This window comes from Strix aluco, chromosome 9, assembly GCF_031877795.1.
Source record: "Strix aluco isolate bStrAlu1 chromosome 9, bStrAlu1.hap1, whole genome shotgun sequence".
Lineage (NCBI taxonomy): Eukaryota > Metazoa > Chordata > Aves > Strigiformes > Strigidae > Strix > Strix aluco.
Genome location: NC_133939.1, coordinates 19,813,263 through 19,832,761, shown reverse-complemented (window position 1 = coordinate 19,832,761; position 19,499 = coordinate 19,813,263). Strand labels below are relative to the sequence as shown.

The window sequence follows — 19,499 nt, the reverse complement described above, 5'->3', positions numbered from 1 at the left end:
TCTCTGTGCTGCAGAAGTGTGCAGCCCATACTTTCATCCACAAGGGATGAAAATGGGAGCAGTTTTAAATAATGTTATTTATTTTAAATTTATTTTCCTTTTTTTTTTTTCCTTTTGCTTTGGAAATCGAGTTTGTTTTTCGCTGTGGGAAAGATTAACAGCTTAAACACTGTGGCTTGTTTCTTGCCAGTTGAAAGGCTGGACTTTCATTCTAAGCTGTCACCTCCGGTGCTTTTGTTACAGACCCTGCAGAGGCATATTTTTTTGGTGTTTACACGCTCAAATATACCTTTCAACATTCCTATTGCTTCTGAGAGAGTGGCTCCTATCCGAATACATGTTTCTGACAGCTGCTGTTCCTCTGGCAACACTGTCAAGTGGCTTGAGTGGGGACCTCAGTCATCCAAAGCTTCCTTCCCCAAAGTTGCTTTTGCATATGCAAATGACATTACCTCTCTGCACCGTTAGTCCTGCTTTATGGCAGATAATGGTGATTTCTTGCTGTATGCAGGGTAGCCAAGGGGGATGATAGTGATGAGAAATGCTGTATAAGCCCAAGAGTACACCTGCAAGTTGCTAATCTCTGTCCAGAACATGATGAACGCTTTTGCAAGAAAGTCAACTTGCACCTATAGCAGCTCAGGGCCAGAGAGCAGCTGTAGAGATGGAGATGCAGATGAAGAGTTACCAACCTTGGAGTGGAGCACCTCTGCATCCTGACGGCGCTGGAGTGCTCGGGGCAGTGTGCATTGCTCGGGGAGTGCCAGTCTCTGTAAATGCAGGTGCAGCATGGCCAGTGTCTACTAGATGTAATGGACGTCATGCAGTTGCCTTACAGCTGCTGTACTCTTGACAGGCTGCTGCTCTGAACAGTCTCAGATAGAGCACGCAAGTGAAGCAGGCAACGGGCTGGCTGGAAAGATGTCCTTCAGCTTTGTTGGCCTGTACTGAGCAAGTGGTATATTGCAGGAGCTGTCAGTCTTTGTTCTGGCCGTCTCCTGAGACCACATTGGTGGTGGCTACCAATCATCACAAGAATCACTACGATATGGCCTCTTGTCCACAAACCATGCATGGGAGACCACAGGGAGGTGTAAAGTCCTTTAGCTCACCTTTGCTAGCATCTGGACCACCAAAGCCTGACTACATTTTCCTTGGAGAGAGTGCAATGCCATGTTCCTGTTGTGAAGCTCCTCTTGCTGTGTATCTGATGCAACTTGCTGTCTTCCTCTGCAGGAAGGAGCACTGGAAGCTGCTAGGTAACTTGAAGACCACAGTGGAAGGGTTGGTGTCCACCAGCAACCCGAATGTCTGGTCCAAGTATGGCGGCTTGGAACGGCTCTGCAGAGACATGCACAGCATCCTCTACCACGGGCTCATCCATGACAAGGTAGGGCTCTGTCCTGCCTGCACTGCTGCCTGTCTGTAGCAGCTTCGGTGCCTGTCGTGAGCAGGTGGGACAGTCCAGTCTGCTGCAGCTCGCTTCAGTGCTCGTGGCATGGAGTGGGTACCACACTTGTAGCAGTGTGGGAAATGATTGAAGCAGGGACTGAACCTGCCTGGTAAGTGCTGTGGTTGTCAGGGGAACCTGGGTGTGTGTTCATTTTATCTCATCCAGCTTCGATACGGTTTTTCTAAGTACCTGTGCCCCCTGTGCTGAGGCCAGCCGCTCTCTCCTTTTTTCCTGCTGCAGCCAAGCGATAAAGTTGCATTTGCAATGAGTCAGCCCTGTATCGTCTGCACTTGGACAACTCCCCAGTGAGGTCTGGCAAGAGAAACCTCGCATCTTTACTGTTTCTGGTTAGCTGTGTTAATAACAGGAGCTGGCAGCCAAGTCCATGCTCTGCGTGAATGGGATCTCTCTTTCCAGACTGTCCTCGTGCCTTGCAGTTGCTCACCCAGCCATTCCCCCTTCCATAGCTGCCTGGAAGAATTTCTCTTTCCCACTTGTGTGCAGAGGCCTGAAGGTCTCCCCTTCCGCTTGCAATTACCAGCACAATTAATTTACAATGGAAAGTTGAAGCAAGTCTTCAGGGCGTGCCTGGGGGCAGGCTTCCCATCAGCAGCTCTGCCACCCAGGGAGCAATGGGAGAAGAGAGTGATGCAGAGGAGCCCCAGGCAGCTTGCATGGGCCAGCTGGGTCCAGGAGCAGGAAAACCACACCTATGTGATGCTGCACTCGAGCTAATAAACCTCCAGGAAGAGCCAGGCTGGCAGGTTGTCCCAGCAGGGTGTTATGCTCCCTGGATTTATTAAGTTTGCAGTCAGCACTCATTATGGTGCTGCTCTGTTCCCGTTAGTCCCCAGTGGCATGGACCAGGGACCTTCTTTGGGAGATGTGCGGAGAGAGGAGCTACCTTTTACATGTGAGGAGTACAGTGCTCCCTTCTGATAGATGTGCTATTAATAGGCTTCAGGAATTGAGATTTAAATGATTTATACTTGTCTGTCTATTGGTAACAGTTCGTGCCAGACCTGCAAAGCAGGACGGTGTGTTGCCTTCCTCGATGCTTTTACTGTAGATGAAGGCAGCTGTTTTACTTAGAAATGTCTCCTCTGCTTGGGCACGTGTGACACCAATCAAGCTGTAAGAGTTGCGAAGGGAGGCCCATAAAAATACAGTTTCCTAACAGCAGTTTTCTCATAGTTGCTCCAGTGACACAATTTCTTTTACTTATTATTTTCTTACCAACTTTTTCCTACAAGTGGGAGTAAATTAAAAAAAGGTGAAAAAACCCATATGTGCATGTTAAGAGAACTAGGGTAAGAGGCTTTTAAACTTTTAAGTGAATTTTATTTATTTGTCTAGAAAACACCAATTCATTCTAGAGGACTAAAATTGCCATATTAGTTCTCTAGTCTTAAAAAAACAAACAACCCCCCCCCAACAAATAAACCACAAAACAGAACCCATTCCTCTGACACTTGTGAAAGAGGAAATAGAGATGGAGGAAAAAAAAAATCAGCTTTTTGGTGAAGAGACACATTTTGGGGCTGTGTTTACGCCCAATAGAGTGGTGAGGAAAACAGCAACTCTGCTGCAGTTCCTCTTTAATGGGAAGAATAACTAAGAACAAAATAACTCATTGTCTGAATAAAGCTGAGGCAAACAGCAGCAGCTGGTAGAAATGCAATGCCAGATTTCTCATCTGGGGTGCTCAGCCATACTGGTGTCCTCGGTGGTGGCTTGCATCGCAAGACAGCAATGGTTGCTGATTTTGCTGGGATGTGTTTCCACATTGCTGTTCATGTCCCCTCACTGAGGTCTGACTTTGCAGTGCTGAGACATCAGGACTCTCCCCCAGGTCCCGCTCTGGCAGGAAGGGGAACGGTAATGTGGGAACTTGGTCAACCTTGAACTTGGCAGACCTGTGGTTGGCTTTAAGATCCTTATGGCGCTGCAGCAGGGATGTGAGCCCTTTGGTGCCAGGTCCCATCCCTGGCCCAAGACCTCTCCTGTCTCCATGGTGTGAAGGACTGCAGTCTTACCCAGTGGAAAGCTTGGGGGGTCTGTTGTCTGGTCACTTGTGGGCTGACCACAACTGAGAGGTCACCATGGGAGGGGCAGGAGACAACTTATCTACATCAAGCCAGTGTTTTTTGACTTTATCCCTTGATCTGCAAAATTGTGTTATAGTTGTACACTTGCATTGTTTCTCCTTTGTAAAGCAGTGCTGCTCTTCCTCTGTCTCATTTTCTGGCCCACCTTGCCAGGGTTAGGGGCTCTCCAGTCATGGTAGCATGGGGCTAACGGGGGATGTTGTCATTTAACTGGGACTTGAGTGGTGGTATCTAACTGCCCCTGTCCCGGGCAGGTGTGCTGCAGGCAGAAGGATTACTGGCAGTTTGTGAAGGACATTCGCTGGCTGAGTCCTGGCTCTGCTCATCACCTGGAGAAGGTGGGTTCTTGTGGTGGTCTTGTATGCCCAGCGGGGAGGGGAGAGGGCAGCTGGGCTGCGAGCCTCACCGGTGGGATAGTGGCGCCTTGGCTGTTGGCCTGCCACAGGTAAAGGAGCTCCATGGCTTGTGGAGGCTGAAGCAGCCGTGTGTTTGTGCACAAGCCATATCCTGGGAACTTGTCGTGGCTTGGGCTGAGACAATTGGCTGCTTATTTCTCCCAGGCCAGTCTCCAGCTCGGCTCGGCTGGGTGCAGTGGGCATCACCAAGGGAACCGGCACAAGCAGTGCTTGTGTGTGTGCGCAGGGGTGATTCATGCATCTGTGCAAACCTCTGAAAGCCTGGGCTGTCCCCTTTCTGGGTTGTGCCTTGACCATGCATTTGGTTCTGCTGTTGCTGGCTTGTGCTGACCGCTGGCACACAGGGGTGCTCCTCGTCCTTGGCTGCCCCGTGCTGACATCCGTGGTCCCCATGGGTGCAAGGGGCTGAGCACTGGTGGTCCCTATATCCAGCCTGCTGCTGGGGGGACGTGGGGTGTGACTCCAGTCCAGCTCTTCAAGCTGCAGCTGCTCAGGCGTTGCTGTAACCTTCCCCAGTTAATGTGTCGGCAAGAACATGACCGTCACCACCAGAGTCGAGTTGGGTTTGGGAGTGTGGGGTCCTTCCAGGTCAGGGGCGAGGCAGATGAATAGGAGAGCATGCAAGAGAAATTCATAGTGCTGGTGGCTGTCAGAGGACTTTGGTCGCTGTCTGACCTTTGAAGTGTTGTTCCTCCCCGGCACTTTTGCTTCCCTGGTGACTGGGGAGCTGCTGGGATGTGTCCTTGTTCCCGCTGATGGTGACTGGCACTGGAAAGCTGCCGTTATCAGAGGGACCAAAGCAGTGCGGTGTAACAGCCCCTGCTCCCCTGCTTGCCTGTATGTGCCTTAACATGTCCCTGGCGTCCCTTTCCAGTTCATCAGCCTCCAGGAGAGCAGCCAGCCTGACCCAGAGGGCCCAGGGGACCAGGCCATCGCGCAGCTGTGGCTGCAGCACAGCCTGCAGTGCCACTGCCTGTCGGCGCAGCTGAGACCGCTCCTGGGGAACCGGCAGTACATCAGGAAATTCTACGCAGGTAAAGAGAAAGGGACGTTTTCCTTCTTATTAGGAAAATATCTAGCTGGTGTCATTTCCAAGCTGTGTGGGAGTGAGGGGGACAGCAGAAGAGGTGAGAGCAACCAGTGCTCTTAAACCACACGGATGAGAGGGACCCACCCCAAGCAGCAGTTTTCTCTCCCCAGACACTGCCTTCCTGCTCAGTGACGCCCATGTCACGGCCATGCTGCAGTGCCTGGAGGCTGTTGAGCAGAACAACCCCAGGCTTCTGGCTCAGATCGACACCTCCATGGTGAGTTGAGATCCTGGCATTTCCATCTGGCTCTCCCCAGACACTGGCTGGCTGTGACTGCTTGTGCAAGGTCTCATTCAGGGCACACAGAACTCTTGGACAAGGGACTGGACTTGGAAGTAGCAAAAGGAGCTCCAAGAGGGGAGGAGAGCCATTAACTGGTCGCTGTGCTGCCTGTGTGAGCCTGGCAGGGGTTGTGGTGGGGGACATGGCTCTGTGGAGCCTGTAGTGAGGTACCTTGCTTTTAGCTGGCATCGAGGATTTGAGTATGGAGACCTGAGACCAGTTCCTTGTAAGAGGCACCTCTAAAGCTCTCTCCAACAGTCCCAGGATTCAGGGCCAGCAAGCAGAGTTGCCTGCTCATGAGGGACAGCCACCCTCAGAGGGGATGAGCAGCACCCCAGGACACCTGGGTCCCCACTCCTGCTGGTGATGCCAGTGACCCCCCTGTGCAGCCCTGTGCCAGCTTCTCCCTCCCCAGAGGAGGGGAACAGTGGCTGCTTTCTTTGCACAGAGCTCCCCAGAGAAGAGCAATTAATGAGGCTTCATTAAATGAGGGCTGTGTTCTTTCAGCTGGCTGGCACGTCATTGCCATCCCTGTGCGCGTCAGGCCCTTCTGCTGGGACAAGAGAGATGTGTGACCACGATGCTGAAGGACACGAGAGCCGTCTGCCTGGGGCGCTGGGCTGCCTGGATCATTTCACTGAGAGCCTGGTAATTTCCCAACGGGAGCCTGCTGTGTAGCTGCACACAAAGAGCCGCTTCCCTTCTGTACTGCTTCATTTTTCCCTCCCCATTCTCCTGCCCCCAGGGCAGACGCATCCTTTGCTGGCTGGTGACCAGGCACTCGCAGGTCGATTCCTTTCCGTTGCTGCTCCTTTGACGTGTAGCCCCATAAATGCTGATTTGTTAATGATGCCACTTCTCTTCAGCTTACGAGGAAGAGTGATGGTCCACCTCCAGTGACTAAGAGTCAGAGCCTGACTGCCCTCCCCGCGTCCCCGTACGTCCCGGCTGCAGGCTGTGCGCAGCAGCGGTGCTTTGGGTCCTTCTCTGGCCTCCACCATCCAGCCTCCTCTGGCCTCTCAGGTAACAAAGGTCGGCTGGGAAGCTCAGGATAGACCCAGAAAAGACTTTGCCTTTTTTTCTGCTCTTGGATTAATTGTGTGGATGGGTGCGAGAAGGATATCTGCCCATGGTGGGAGGGAGGTCCTTGGCCTTTGCTCATGCTGGTGGGCATGCTGGTGTGAAGCCACAAACTTACTGCCGTAGGGTGGTCTGCTTGTGCCAGGGTGTGTGACATCCTGCTCCTGCCTCTGTCCAGACAGGAGACCAGCGAGCTCGTCTGTCAGCTCCAGCACCAACCAGCCCCGGGAGCACTGCCCATCCACCCGGTCCTCCTCCTTCAGCGAGGGCAGGTCCCCTCTGGAGCAACCTGGCTCTGTCACCCGCTTCCACATCCCCTCACCCAAAGACCCCTTCTCTCCAGGCAGCGAGATGAGCTCCAGCACCACCAGCCAGAGCGAGGACACGTGGACGGGGAGTCAGGAAGATCCACAGAGCGATGTTAATGATGGGCCGGAGTACCTGGCCATCGGGAACTTGGGGCGCCGGGGCCGGGCGTGCAGCAGTGCCAGCACCAACAGCACCAAGAGCAGTAGCTCCAAACTCTTCTCCTCCAGCAGCTCCCAGAAGCTGGACTCGGTCTCATCACTGGGGGAGCAGGGGGCAAGTGGAGGTGGAAGCAGGGGCCTGAGCCTGTTGCGCCGGTCCAGCTTCTCGGAGGGACAGTCATCAGCTCCGCAGGGCATCCTCAAGAAGAGCCATATGCGCTCTCACTCCGACACCAATGTGGCTTCGGGGAAGTTACATGGTAATGGGGCAGCTTTTCTGTGATGGCTTTGGGATGTGGGAGTCCCTGGCACTGGGAGGCTGATGCTGGCCACCCCTTTGATTCCATGGATTGGGTTGGCAAGGGGAACAGTGGGCAAGCGTTTGGGAAATTTGGTCTTTGCCCTTAGCTTTCCTGCTCCGCACTGGAGGGATGGGCTGACACCTTGCTTCCCCGAACATCCTGGGCTGGTCTGATATTGGTATTGGCAGCTTTTACCAAAAACTTAGAAAATGGCAGCGATGCTGTGGCATTAGCCGTCCTGCTTCCCCACTGGCCTTGCCTGGCTGGGGCATGGAGCCATGGCAGGGCACTGGACTGGGGCTTGGGCTCATCCTACTGGTAGGATGTCATCCTACTGGGTCCTCCTGTGCTCTTGAGTGGGTGAATGCATGGTAGGGGGTGGTGGGATGTGAGGGGACAACCAGTTTGTGAGAGTCTGCCCCACCGGTGCTGCCTTCTTGGGAGAAGTGGAGGTCCTTGATGAGTAGTAATTGGTCTGTCTCTCTTTTTCTCTCCCTTAATGCTGCCTTCCTCCTCTGTCTGCCCAGGAGGCCTCAGGGATATCACCATTATAATAGAAGATCCAGTGGCAGGTTTGGGAGCCAGTGTAACAGCCCTTCATTAGTGATCATTGCATCAAGTTCAGGATTTCCATCAACCCATTAGTGTCCATTTAGAAAACAAAAAAAATTCTTTCTTCCCTGTGTCCCAGCTGGTGCTTGGGAGCGTGGTCAGGTTTATGCATGTGACCTGACTGAAGATCCCAGCTTGGTTTTTGGGAGCAGTGGACCAGACCCAGACGGTGCCCAGCTCCCCTGCATGGCATTAGGGAGCACTGGCCACTGAGTCCCTGAGCTGCATCCCCTGCCCTTCCCTCCACCCTGCTGCTTCGGGAGCCAGGAGAGGTTTCATCTCTCATCTAGCAAATAAGGGCTGGGAGCTAAGATTACGCAAGATTAGTGGATCTGTGGTATGGGGAGGTTTGATGTTGGCTGAGCTCAGCCATGTCCCAGCCAGCTGTGCTTGCACCCACAGCCAGGACTCCTAGGTGCTCTTCTTGGCTCAGGGCACGTTTCCTCCTGAGCAGAGCTGCTGGGGTGCTGCCATCCCTTTGCCCCACATGCAGAAAGTATCAGCAGCTCAGAAAAATGGACTGTTTTCTTTTGCATCCATTGAACAGCAGCACTGGGTCTATCAAGCTCCCATCTGGGTGCTGAGAAGGCTCCGTCGTGGAGGTGGTGGGTGTTCAGGCAGACGTGTCCAGCTCCAGCAGAGGATGCCAAGCGCTGTCTCGCTTTACCCTTCAGCAGTAGGCTCTTCTGTACCCCAGGCTGGTGATCGCGAGGTGGTTTCTGTGCTGGTTTTCAGCAGGTTGCTGCCAGGCTGCAGCAGTTAGCTGTGAGAGCCTCCCACCCCGATGGGTGTCCCTTGTCACACAGCCTGTGGGGTGGATTGGTCACAAGCCCCATCTTAGTGGCTGCTGCTTCATGGTCCTGGCAGGGAGATGCTGGTGTTGGTGGGCTCAGGAGCCTCCAGTCACATCAGGGTTACAGCACAAAGCAGGGAGCAAAGAGGAGTAGGAGGTTGAGAGGATGGGGTTGCCCTTCTGTTGTGCTTGGGATGTCAGGATGTCAGCTGGCGCTTGCCCCATGTCCACACCTGTATGCTCCTGTCCTGCTCCAGTCGGGGTGTTTTCAGTCTCCTTCAGCAGTCCTCTGCCACCCAGCTGCTCAGTCCACATGCTCCCTGGGGCCTTGGCTCTCCGTAGAGCACCATCCGTGGTTGGTCTCCGGTCAGGCCAGTTCTGGGCAGTCCCCACTGGCTCAGCCTGGCAGAGATTGCACCACAGCGCGTGCATGGGGCAGAGCCCTGCCCGCAGCCTGTGTAGGTCACCTTGAGCGCTGCAGCCCATGCTCCAGGGTTGTGTGCAGGAAACACTGCCTTCTAGCTGAGCAAGAGCATGTCCTTCAGATGCCTCCTTCTGCTGTTGTCCAGACTGCTTTTCAGGGCTGGGAGCCCCACAGATCCCTTGACTGTTCAGGTTTCCCCTTGTTTCCTGACTCTCTGCCCTGGGGGATAACTCTTCCCTCAGAGATGCTCCAGAAGGAAGGAGGGGCTGGCAGATGCGCTTGCTGGAGCCTGTTGTGTTCACCAGCTCTGTTAGGGTAAAGAGAGGAAGACTCGGGACTTGACTGCTCCGTGGCTCTCAGGAGCTTCTCTCCTTTCCCCTTCTCCTCTCCTGCCTGAAGTGCCCTTCAAGTTTTGTCCCCTCCTGGGGTTGCCCTCAGCTGTGGCATGGAGCAGGAAGATGTCCCTCCTTGCTTCCCATCCATTTGTGCCTGCCCGTGTGATGCTGAGCCCCTTTCATTTCACCCTGTGCAGTGGCTGGGTGCCTCTGGGATACTGATGTGTGCCTGGTGTCATCTTCCTTTCCAGAGTCCCATGGTGATCCAGGCGGAGGGACAGGGCCAGTCTCTGCTTCCACCCAGAGCAGTGAACTGAGCACACCCAACTCCCTCTACATGGAGTATGGTGAGTACAGCCAGCCTTAGCGAGGACACTCGCTCCTGGTCAGGCTTCTCCATTGACTGCAGTGGCCTCACCCTCTGGCACCTGCTTGTGGGGTGCTGGTTGGGCACTGGCTGGGCTCGTTAGCGTGGGTGTAACAGCAGGTCCCTCCCTCATACATTTGCCTCTTGCTTTTCTAGACTCTGGACAGTATCTGAGCTCGGGGGAAGGGATGTTCAGAAGACCCTCGGAAGGGCAGTCCCTCATCAGCTACCTCTCTGAGCAGGACTTCGGCAGCTGTGCAGACCTGGAGAAGGTGAGGGAGGCAGCAGCAGCAGCCTGTTTGTGTTGGAGAATGTATCTTACAGCAGGTGCAGTGATACTTCCCTCTGTGGGAAAGATGATCCCATAGTATTTCCTGCTACAGAGCTGTGTGCAACTTGACTTCTTCGATGGTGTCTGGCAGCCAGGATCTGCCCATTGAGCATATACACAGCAGCTTTGCAACATGTTAGGGCTCCTAAGGGACATGTGCTGACTCCCCAGAGTGGATGTGTTGCACATCCTCTTTGTAGGATGCCCTTGTGTTTTGGAGTATTCTGGTGTCCCAGAAGGCTTTAGTTTCTAGGTCCTCAGAGAAGAGTCAGGTTTTGTGGGGTCAATAGCTATTAAGGACTTTCTACCACCTTCCATGAGTAATAAGCTCATTCCTGTCACAGGTGGGGAACAAGATTTTGCCACATCTTTCTAGTTTCTCCATGGTACAACCTTGAATGCTTTTGCTCTTGCCTTGCAGGAGAATGCCCACTTCAGCATTTCAGAGTCCCTGATCGCTGCCATTGAGCTGATGAAATGCAACATGATGAGCCGGCAACTGGAGGAGGAGGAAGAGGAAGACAGCGACAAGGAGATCCAGGAGCTTAAACAAAAGATTCGCATTCGGCGCCAGCAGATACGCACGAGGCACCTGTTCCCTACCTGCCAGGAGATGGGCTCAGACAGTGGGTGATGTGCTTTGGGCTCATCAGCTAGTGCGATGTGGGGTTTCTGTCTGTTGCCTGTCCTTATAGCATTGGGCCTTCCTGCCTGTTCTTGGGAAACAGTCATATTGCTACCAAGGTGCTGCAGAGATTTGTGAAAATCTTCTGCTATTGAAGACTATAATGGGGCTGATACTGTACACTGATAACACTTGTGTGCTGCTGGTGCTGAGTTATAGCATGTAATTTCATTTTGAACCCACAGTGTTTTCCATCCTTGACCTCCATCCCTCCTTGCCCTGGCCATGCCTGGCTATCAGCTTCTCCCTTAGCTGTCAGTGACCCTTCAGACCACTTCCACTGATGGCCTGGCTGTGCTGCATTTCTCCCAGGTCTTGTGGCGACAGACAGCGGGTCCCAGTTTAGCTCCCATGGCTCCATGCGGCTCTCTGACTCGGGCTCCGCAGAGGATGTGGAAGAGTACGAGATCCGAGGTAGGAGGGAATAGCTGTGTTGGTTTCTTGCATAGAGACAGACTTCTCCTTGGTGTGGCTGTGTTGAGGTCCGTCCCACTGAAGAAGACTGCGTCCCTCTGGCCTTCAGGATGGCTTTTCCCAAACGAATGGTTGAATTCTGAGCATGAGCAGAGCAAACAGTTTCCCCTCATGTGGTGGCATGACTTTGCTTTGCAATCCTCTGTAACCCTCTAGCATTCAGTGCCTCTGGCTGATAGGTGGTTTCCATTTCACTGCCTGGTCCACATAGCTAGAGAGAGGTGGGAGAGCTGCCATCCTGCTCTCCCCCACCCCAGAGATGTAGCTCTGACCACTTATCTCGTGGGTGGCAGTGGTGGGCGCTGGTCACATCCTGACCTGTAATACCTGTAGTCTCTGCTCCTGGCAGCTTGGGTGGCTGAGCTTATCACCCACAGGAGACCTGTCTGGGTCCCTGGGTGTCCCTTTCCTTCAGAGCCTTGTTCATCCTCTGAGGTGGATGGCTTACTTCTCAGCAGTACCTCAGTCTCGCTGACTTTAAAAAGAAGATGGAGCACTCTAGTCTCCAGCTATAAACTTCTCGTCTCTTGACTGTTGACAGCAAAGCCCTCCTTTCAGTCCCCAGCGACTAGATTTTGGGCTCAGTTTTGAAGCCTGCGGAGGGTGTGTGAATTCAGTTCTGGGCTTCTCTCGTGCGAGTGCTGCTCTTGTATTATGCCCTTTCTCTTTGGCCTGGCTGAAGCACTGAAGTCAACTGTTTTGTCATCACCGTGTTATACAGATGGTAACGATGGATCTAACCTGATTCAAATGTCCAAGAACGGCCTCTCAGTGTCAATGGCTTCCTTGTTCTCAGGTAGTACCCCGCAGTGCTCCCCTGCGGCACGCGTGCGTGTGTGTGCAAGGTGTGTGTGTGTGTGTGCACGTGCACACTTCTCAGAAATCTGCCTGGTTTGGGCACTGTGAAATGTATCATCCAGCCACCAGCAAGAAAAGCTGTGGCAGGATGATATGGCAGGATGGAGCAGAGGAGGCAGAGGAGCTCTGCTGTGGGCTCCATCCCCCAGGGCATCTTGCCACGCGGTATTTTGGATACACCAAACGTGCCTGCTGTGGTGAAGACCTGTCTTGCCTGGGGTAGGGCTTGGCAGGGTGATGGCACAGCTTTGTGGCTCTGTAGCTGCTGAAGACTGAGCCTGGGCTGGATGAGAGCAGAGTCCTCTAGAGTGTGGGACCAGGTCTCCATCCCAGGTGCCTTGGGAATGTTGTCCTGCTTGACTTGGCAGAGCTGGTGTGCCATAGCTCTGATCCGAACTGTGGCCAACCCTTCCCGTCCTGCTCAGACTTGACTTGGAGAAGAATCCTTCCAGAAAGAAGTCCTGGAGGGAGAAGTAGTGAGAGCAGACAGGGCACAGGCAGTTTGTTCACACTGGAGGCCCTGGGCACCGGGATCACATGCAGCCAGGTCTTGCTTAGTGTTTTTATTGTTTACAGTATTAGTAGATAATCCTTCCAATCTGCTGGCTGCATTTAAATAACCTTCATGTGCTCCCTGTTTGCTTTAGCAAGGAAACAGCCTACGTGGGCTGCTGCTGATCTCTCCTGTCAGGTGTTTGGTGCCAGCGTGTTGCTCCTGCCTGAGATGCTGGTGAGATGCTGGTGCTCAGAGCTTCCCCGTCAGCCCTGCTGTGTGCTGTGTTTACAGCCCAGGGGTTTAATCCAGGGGGGCTCATCCTGGCCTGAAGCTGGCATACAGGGGCTGGGGTGATGTCCTTGGGTTTGGGGTCTGTTCATGAGCTTCCTGGGGACTGTCTCACTTGGTGATAGAATTGGCAGCAGAGGCGTTTTGGGCAGGTAATGAGGCTTTTGGGGAGTGTCTGCAGTTAAGGTTGGGAAGCCAGCGGTGGCAGGATCCCAGTGCTAGCCCCCATGGGAGCCTAAGGTCAGATTTGGCTCCCTCTGCCATCGCTGAGATGATGCCAATGCCTGAGTGTGCCGGCTCTGTCTCCTCATAACACAGCACACTGTGCTGCGTGTGCCCCGCTGTTTGCTCATGTTCATCGTAGTGTAGGACCATGCGGCACCTTCCTGCACAGAGCTGAAGGCACCAGAGCATGGCAGGTATGTCTGGCCGGTGCCCTGTGTGGTTGGGAGGCCACATGTGCTTGAATTCCTTGTTTACTGCAGCTAGAAGTCCGTTTGCATGATGTAGATACGCGGGTTCCTTAGCATTAGGATGCTTTCCTGTGCCTGTTTCTAGCAATGGATGTCAAACAAGGAGGGTCAAGCATCCATGCTGAACGCCACTAGCATGTGTCTGTAAATTTACGGGCAGGACTGGGACTTGCTCCACTTGCTGCCAGGGTGGCTCCACCCTTCCTAGAGGGGGTTCAGGGGTGGCACTCTGCTCAGCCGGGCTGTGATTCCCTTGGCCTCAGTGTACAGTTGGTGGCTGACTGGCATCAGATGGGCTCTGTGCGGGTCTGTGTAGCCAACGTGCTTGGGGTGGAGGAGCAAGGGCCCCAAGCTGTGCCTCCCCTAGCCAGGCACTGGGCCACTGGATCAGGGGGAGCTGTAAGCCTGTGTTTGAGGCTCATGTGGTCACTGTGGACCCCGTTCCTAGAGTTCCCCAGAGGTACAAAACAGGAGACCTGCTGGGCTGAAGGTTGTGGCACTGGCCTCTCTTCTGTCCTGACCTGTAGTACTTTCCCCTTGCATGCCCTCCTTCCCTTTGCTGGGATTCTGTCTGCAATGAAGCAGCGTTTCTGCCTGCTTCTGCCTGCCTTGTACTGCTGGAAGAGTCTCCTGTCCCATGGTCCTTTCACCACTGAGATGAATTCTCCTGTCAGGATTTAAGCTGCTGGATTGAAAGAAAGATGAGTGATGAAGGTACCGCTGGGTACTGCCTGGTACCCGAGGCTGGCACCGAGGAGGGATGTGGGGCAGCCCCGGGCTGTTGGGGACCTGATGGAGGGGTGGAGGGAGCAGGATCCCAGTGTCCTGCACTGTATCTTGGACCCCTCCCTGCTTGGGAGATGAGTCTGTGGCCTCTGCAGAGGGCTGGCCCACATGGCTGCTGGCTCACTCTCTGCATGGATGCGGACGTGTCTCTGAGTGCTGGGCTTAGGCTGCCAGCCCCGCTGTGCAGTTGCTGACAAGCTGTGGCATGGCCACTGTCTGATCCTACAGGTTGTGGTCAAGTAGAGAGAAGGGCTCTGCATCCCATTGCTAATCCCCTGCAGCATTCGTACTGCGTGTAGAGAGCTACTAAACCTTCTTGCTAACCTTGCTGTCCTGCCCTCTTAGCTCCTGCGTGTGTACTGTTTCAGGCCTTGTCACTGCTAGGACTTGGTGGGTGACCTGTATCAGCAGCCACTTGTCTCCCCCAAGCTCCAAGCTCAGAGTTTTCACAGCATCCCACCGTGTTCTTTCCCTGTAACTCCAACAGGTGACTGATTAGACTGCACCTCTCCTTGCTGCTTAGTGCCACTGGTAGAAGTTGATGCTGTAGTTCACGTGCTTTTGAACAGCTTGATGAGTTTTACAGTGAAGCTTTGGTTTGAAGTGAGTGTATCCCCCTGCTCTGCCCCATCTGCTCCACCTTGTCTGTTTGTGATTCAGATGCAGACATCAAGAGGAACCCAGACTCCAGCAGAAAATCCTTTCTCTCCTCGGAGTCCATGTACGTCTTCAACTCATGGCGAGACATCTTGGTACCAAGTTCCCCTTCCTGCCCAGCTCTGCTCTTCCACATGCATCTGCTGCTGTTTTGCACTGGAGTGGACCTCCCTCCCTCCCTCCCTCCCTCCCTCCCTCCCTCCCTCCCTCCCTCCCTCCCTCCCTCCCTCCCTCCCTCCCTCCCTCCCTCCCTTTACTTAGCAGTGGGTCACTGGGTCCTAGTCTTAAATTTGGGAAGCAGTACGTGGGGTGATCAGGATATTCACATGAGGTAGATATGATATGGACTGGTGTCAGGAGAGATGCCTATACCTCCTCGTAGGTAAGAGGCTGGTGAGAGGACTTGGCACAACCTGGAGCATCTGGACTGGCTGCTGGCTTGCTGCTGCTGGCTCTGAGCCTCCCCTGCCTCCCCGCTCTCGGCTGGCACAGCCTGTTAGACTACATGGTGCTGCCACCATCTCTCCAACCCTCACTGCTGTGCTGTGACCCAGAGGTGGAACCGCTGGCACACAGCGATGCTCACAGACTCTGTGCAGTGCAGCAGCAGCTTAGATGTGAAGTGCTCAGTCCTTTCCTGGTACTGCCCTGGGGTGGAGAGTTGGGGGCTGTGGGGACATGAATCACAATCTGTTTTAAGCACAGCTGCTGCATTCATGCTCTGAAAGCAAAAACCCTTTGGGATGCGGGGATCCCTCTGCTCGTTGGGTGAGATACAAAGCTGTGTCTGTGCTTGGCAGCTTCTTGGGTAGGTTCATACTGGGGGAGCAGTTCCTTCTGGCTTGTACAGATACTGGCTCTCGCTTTGCAGTTTCCCCTGCAAACAGGTAGAAGTTTTGTTAAGTACGGTATGTTTTGCTTGTCTTCCTAAATAGTTGTTGTGCCATTAGCCAGCTTTGCTTGGGGGCAGCTGCAAAGACAGAAATCAATCGTGTATATCAATTTTAAGCCTGTGTAGCAGTGCAGAAATAATGTACCAGAGTTGAAGGGAGCATCTTTGGGTTGAACTGGGATCTACATCAGGGGTTGTGAGGAGGGTGCAGCCGTGAGACCCAGTACTAACCACTCCCTTTGTTGTCTAGATCCCACTCCTTCCTCAATTCCAACTCGGCGGAGGCTGTGGCCATGGGCTTGCTGAAGCAGTTTGAGGGCATGCAGCTACCAGCCGCCTCTGAATTGGAGTGGCTGGTCCCTGAGCATGACGCCCCACAGAAGGTAGGGGTGTGAGTCCCCGGTCACCGATTGCATTTGACCTTCCACTGCCAAGGGGCTTTGCTAGTCCTGGTGATCCCTTTGTGGAGCTGGAGGAGGGATTTTGTCCGGGCTGTGGAGATGGGTGCAGCCGAGCGGGGCTCTGCCACTGCAGCGTCCTACAGCAGAGAGCCCAGATCCCTGGGGACGTCCCTTGTCCACCCCATTCAGCTGCAGCAGCAGCTCTGTGCCTGGCAGTTTTCCAGAGGGCTGCAGCTGCAGCTTTCTGGCAAGCCAGCCAGGTGCATTGCCTTTGTGGTACCGGGCAGGGATCTGATATTCTTGCCTGCCTCTCCCAGCTCCTGCCCATCCCCGACTCTCTGCCCATCTCTCCTGATGATGGAGAACATGCTGATATCTACAAGCTGAGGATTCGAGTGCGCGGAAACCTGGAGTGGGCCCCACCACGACCACAGATCATCTTCAATGTTCATCCAGCCCCAACGTAAGGACCTGCACAGCTGAGGGCTCTCTGGGGACCTGCCCTTTTCCAACCCTTTTCTGTCAACACCACGGTTGATTATCCTTTCCTTCCTGCTTGACTGTTGGGGCTTCCCTGCTCTGAGCCTGGTAAATCCACGGTGGTCACCACCAGCAGCTGGTGCTGTGAGATGGAGCCGGTGCCTGTGGTTGGTGCCTTTGGTGTGCACCACGGTACAACAGGGCTTTTCCCCTTGGATTTGTTGTCCACACTTAAGTGGCAAAGCATGTGGCCATCTCTGTCATCCAAACCTGTGCCAGCCCCCATCCTGTGGTGCCAGGTGCCATCAGGACTGGACTCACACATGTTGTCTTCTGTCTCTGGGCAGGAGGAAGGTGGCCGTGGCCAAGCAGAATTACAGGTGTGCAGGCTGTGGCATCCGGACTGATCCTGGTGAGTGCTGGGACCCTGACCTGTAGCTGGAGAGTGGAGAAAAACATGTGAACAAGTGGGAAGATGCAGAGTGGGTGGGTGGTGGCAGAGCTCAGCACAAGGTCACTGGGGCAATGGTGTGGTGCCTTTGTCAGCTCTGCCTGCACATTGGTGTGACCACCCACAAAGGAGCCTCCTCCAGAAGGTCACGGGACTGGTGGAGGCAAAGAGCAGCCAGCCTGTCCTTTGGAGGACATCTGAGATGTTGACTCTTCTAAGGCAAAGTCATCTGTTGGGGTCCTAATGCTCCTGACAGGTTCTGCTGTGGGTGCAGCTGCAGAGGTCTTTGACCAGCCGTCTTTGCTGAACGTGTAGGTAGACGTGGCTGCATGAGACTGGACTCTGGTCCCAGATGCTTTTGCAGTTGGTGGGGGTGCTTGCAGATCCCAGTGTTGAGTGCTCTGGCGCTGGAGGATGTACCAGCAAGACAGACTGCCTTGTTTGTTGGAAATGCTAAGCAATGTTGGGAGTCCAGTATATGGTTGGGCAGAGCCCGTTCCTCGGCTGACCTCTGTGTATGCCTGGATTTGGCCAGATTACATCAAGCGGCTGCGGTACTGTGAGTACCTGGGGAAGTATTTCTGCCAGTGCTGCCACGAGAACGCCCAGATGGTCATTCCCAGCCGCATCCTGCGCAAGTGGGACTTCAGCAAGTACTATGTGAGCAACTTCTCCAAAGACCTGCTGAGCAAGATCTGGAGTGACCCGCTCTTCAACGTGCAGGATATCAATCCTGCCCTGTACCGGAAAGTGAAGTCCCTCAACCAAGTGTGGGTAAGACCCTTTCCACGCCTTCCTGAGCGGAGTTTGGGTGAGGTGGGTGGCTGCCAATTATAAACTGTATTCCAGGGAAGCTGGGGAGAAGCAGATATTTCAGGTTTTGAGGCTTAAAACCTCAGCACTGTGGGTTTCCATTCACTTCATGTTCTTTGTCCAGCGACACAGGAATTTCAAAAGGAATTTCTGCCTGGTGTCCAGCTGGGCTTCTGTTTATCTCCTGGAGCATGTGATGATGGTTGTGCTCACTTTGCCCTGCGTGGTATAAACACTTCGGTAGCAGAGGAGCAGCAGCTGAGGAGCAGCAGTTGTTTCACCAGCGCAGGGAATAGGGCAGACGTGCTTGACCAAGGACTGTGCTCTGTTTACTGATTCTTGTGTCCCCTTTTCCTCTCCAGCTGCTGCGAATCCAGCTTTTCCACATGAAGAACATGTTTAAGACGTGCCGGCTAGCTAAAGAGTGAGTCCCTGACTGTGAGATGAAGCTGTTTTGCTGTCCTGGATCTGCCCTGTGGCAGTTTGTACTGGGGATCTGTGCAGCCTGTGCAATGAGCAATGGGGGGCGAGGGGAGTGGAGGGGGAGAGAAATCAGCACCAGTGGAAAGAGTGAGCTTAGTGGAGTCATTTTGCCCTGAGCACTGCTTTCCCTGTCCTTGCAGCCTCCTAGACTCCTTCGATGCAGTGCCTGGCCACTTGACAGAGGATTTGCACCTCTACTCGCTGAACGACCTCAGCGCCACAAAGAAAGGGGACTTGGTGCCTCGCCTGATGGAGCTCCTGAAGGCAGGCAGCCTGCACGTCGAGAAGTGCATGGTAAGGCCTCCTCGCCTGCCTCCTGCACGGCTCTGCACCCTTGGGAGCAGGCGAGATAATCGATGGGGAGGCCTTTAACATGCAGGACAGTCACCAAATTAACTGATTCAATGCTAACTGCTCCTGCCTGCTCCACAGAGCTTCCACCCAGCATGTATGAGATGTTTGTTATCCCATTTTGGCTCTCCCCCACCCCTGACACATGTTGATTCTGCCTTGCTGTGCTCCATGCTGGGGAAGAGCTGTCCCACATGGTTAGGGCAGGGCACCATGTCCTGCTGTCCCCCTTCCACTCTGCCTCCTGCCCTGCTTGTTAGGGAGATGAGGAGCATTTAGCTGCTTTTTCCTCACCTTTTCTTCTTCCAGCTGTGCCAAGCCAAAGGCTTCATCTGCGAGTTCTGCCAGAATGAGGGTGACATCATCTTCCCCTTTGAGCTCAACAAGTGCAGGACATGTGAAGGTGAGATGCTGGGGAGAAACAGGGAGGGGACAGACCCTGGGGCCACCAAAGTCTGCGTCCAGTTTGAGTGACATTTGTACTAGCAAGAAGTACAGAGCCAGAGCCAGACAGACCAGTGTTCCTCTCTGCACCACACTGCCACAGCAGCAGAGCAGCATTATAACAGTGTTTGGCCAGAGCTGCTGGTGTGGTGGAGCATGTAGGTCCCTTCCTGACCGTGCTGTGTGCTGCCTGCCCCGGCAGCAGCAGGCAGTTGGGTCGTGACTGCAGTGAGCAGGTGTCTGAGAGTCGTGGCTTCCCTTCTGCTGTGGTTACGGGACAGGTTGCAGCCTGCACGCAGCTTCCCTGCCCCTGCTTGGATAGCTGGAGCTGACCTTGTAGAGCAGAGAGAGCCTGAAGACTTTGTCTATGTGCCCTTCCTGCCTGCCAAGAAATCCCCAGGCCTCT

The 19,499-nt window shown here is 54.1% G+C and overlaps 1 protein-coding gene across 6 annotated transcripts in view; it reads left to right on the top strand.

Moving 5' to 3' along the window:
* RUBCN (rubicon autophagy regulator) overlaps positions 1-19,499 on the top strand; it is a 32,999-nt gene that overhangs the window by 10,430 nt on the left and 3,070 nt on the right. For 2 of the 6 annotated variants that reach the window (XM_074834030.1, XM_074834033.1), the window contains exons 2-22: positions 1,237-1,390; positions 3,816-3,899; positions 4,852-5,011; positions 5,178-5,284; positions 5,858-5,998; positions 6,217-6,373; positions 6,609-7,157; positions 7,727-7,771; positions 9,615-9,710; positions 9,887-10,002; positions 10,483-10,687; positions 11,059-11,160; positions 11,942-12,016; positions 14,782-14,842; positions 15,921-16,053; positions 16,389-16,534; positions 16,899-16,963; positions 17,538-17,776; positions 18,178-18,239; positions 18,439-18,592; positions 18,959-19,052. In XM_074834030.1, coding sequence (XP_074690131.1) covers positions 1,237-1,390; positions 3,816-3,899; positions 4,852-5,011; positions 5,178-5,284; positions 5,858-5,998; positions 6,217-6,373; positions 6,609-7,157; positions 7,727-7,771; positions 9,615-9,710; positions 9,887-10,002; positions 10,483-10,687; positions 11,059-11,160; positions 11,942-12,016; positions 14,782-14,842; positions 15,921-16,053; positions 16,389-16,534; positions 16,899-16,963; positions 17,538-17,776; positions 18,178-18,239; positions 18,439-18,592; positions 18,959-19,052 — 2,945 coding nt within the window. The remainder of the gene's footprint in view (positions 1-1,236; positions 1,391-3,815; positions 3,900-4,851; positions 5,012-5,177; positions 5,285-5,857; positions 5,999-6,216; positions 6,374-6,608; positions 7,158-7,726; positions 7,772-9,614; positions 9,711-9,886; positions 10,003-10,482; positions 10,688-11,058; positions 11,161-11,941; positions 12,017-14,781; positions 14,843-15,920; positions 16,054-16,388; positions 16,535-16,898; positions 16,964-17,537; positions 17,777-18,177; positions 18,240-18,438; positions 18,593-18,958; positions 19,053-19,499) is intronic. The other 4 variants (XM_074834035.1, XM_074834032.1, XM_074834031.1 and 1 more) reach the window with 4 other exon arrangements.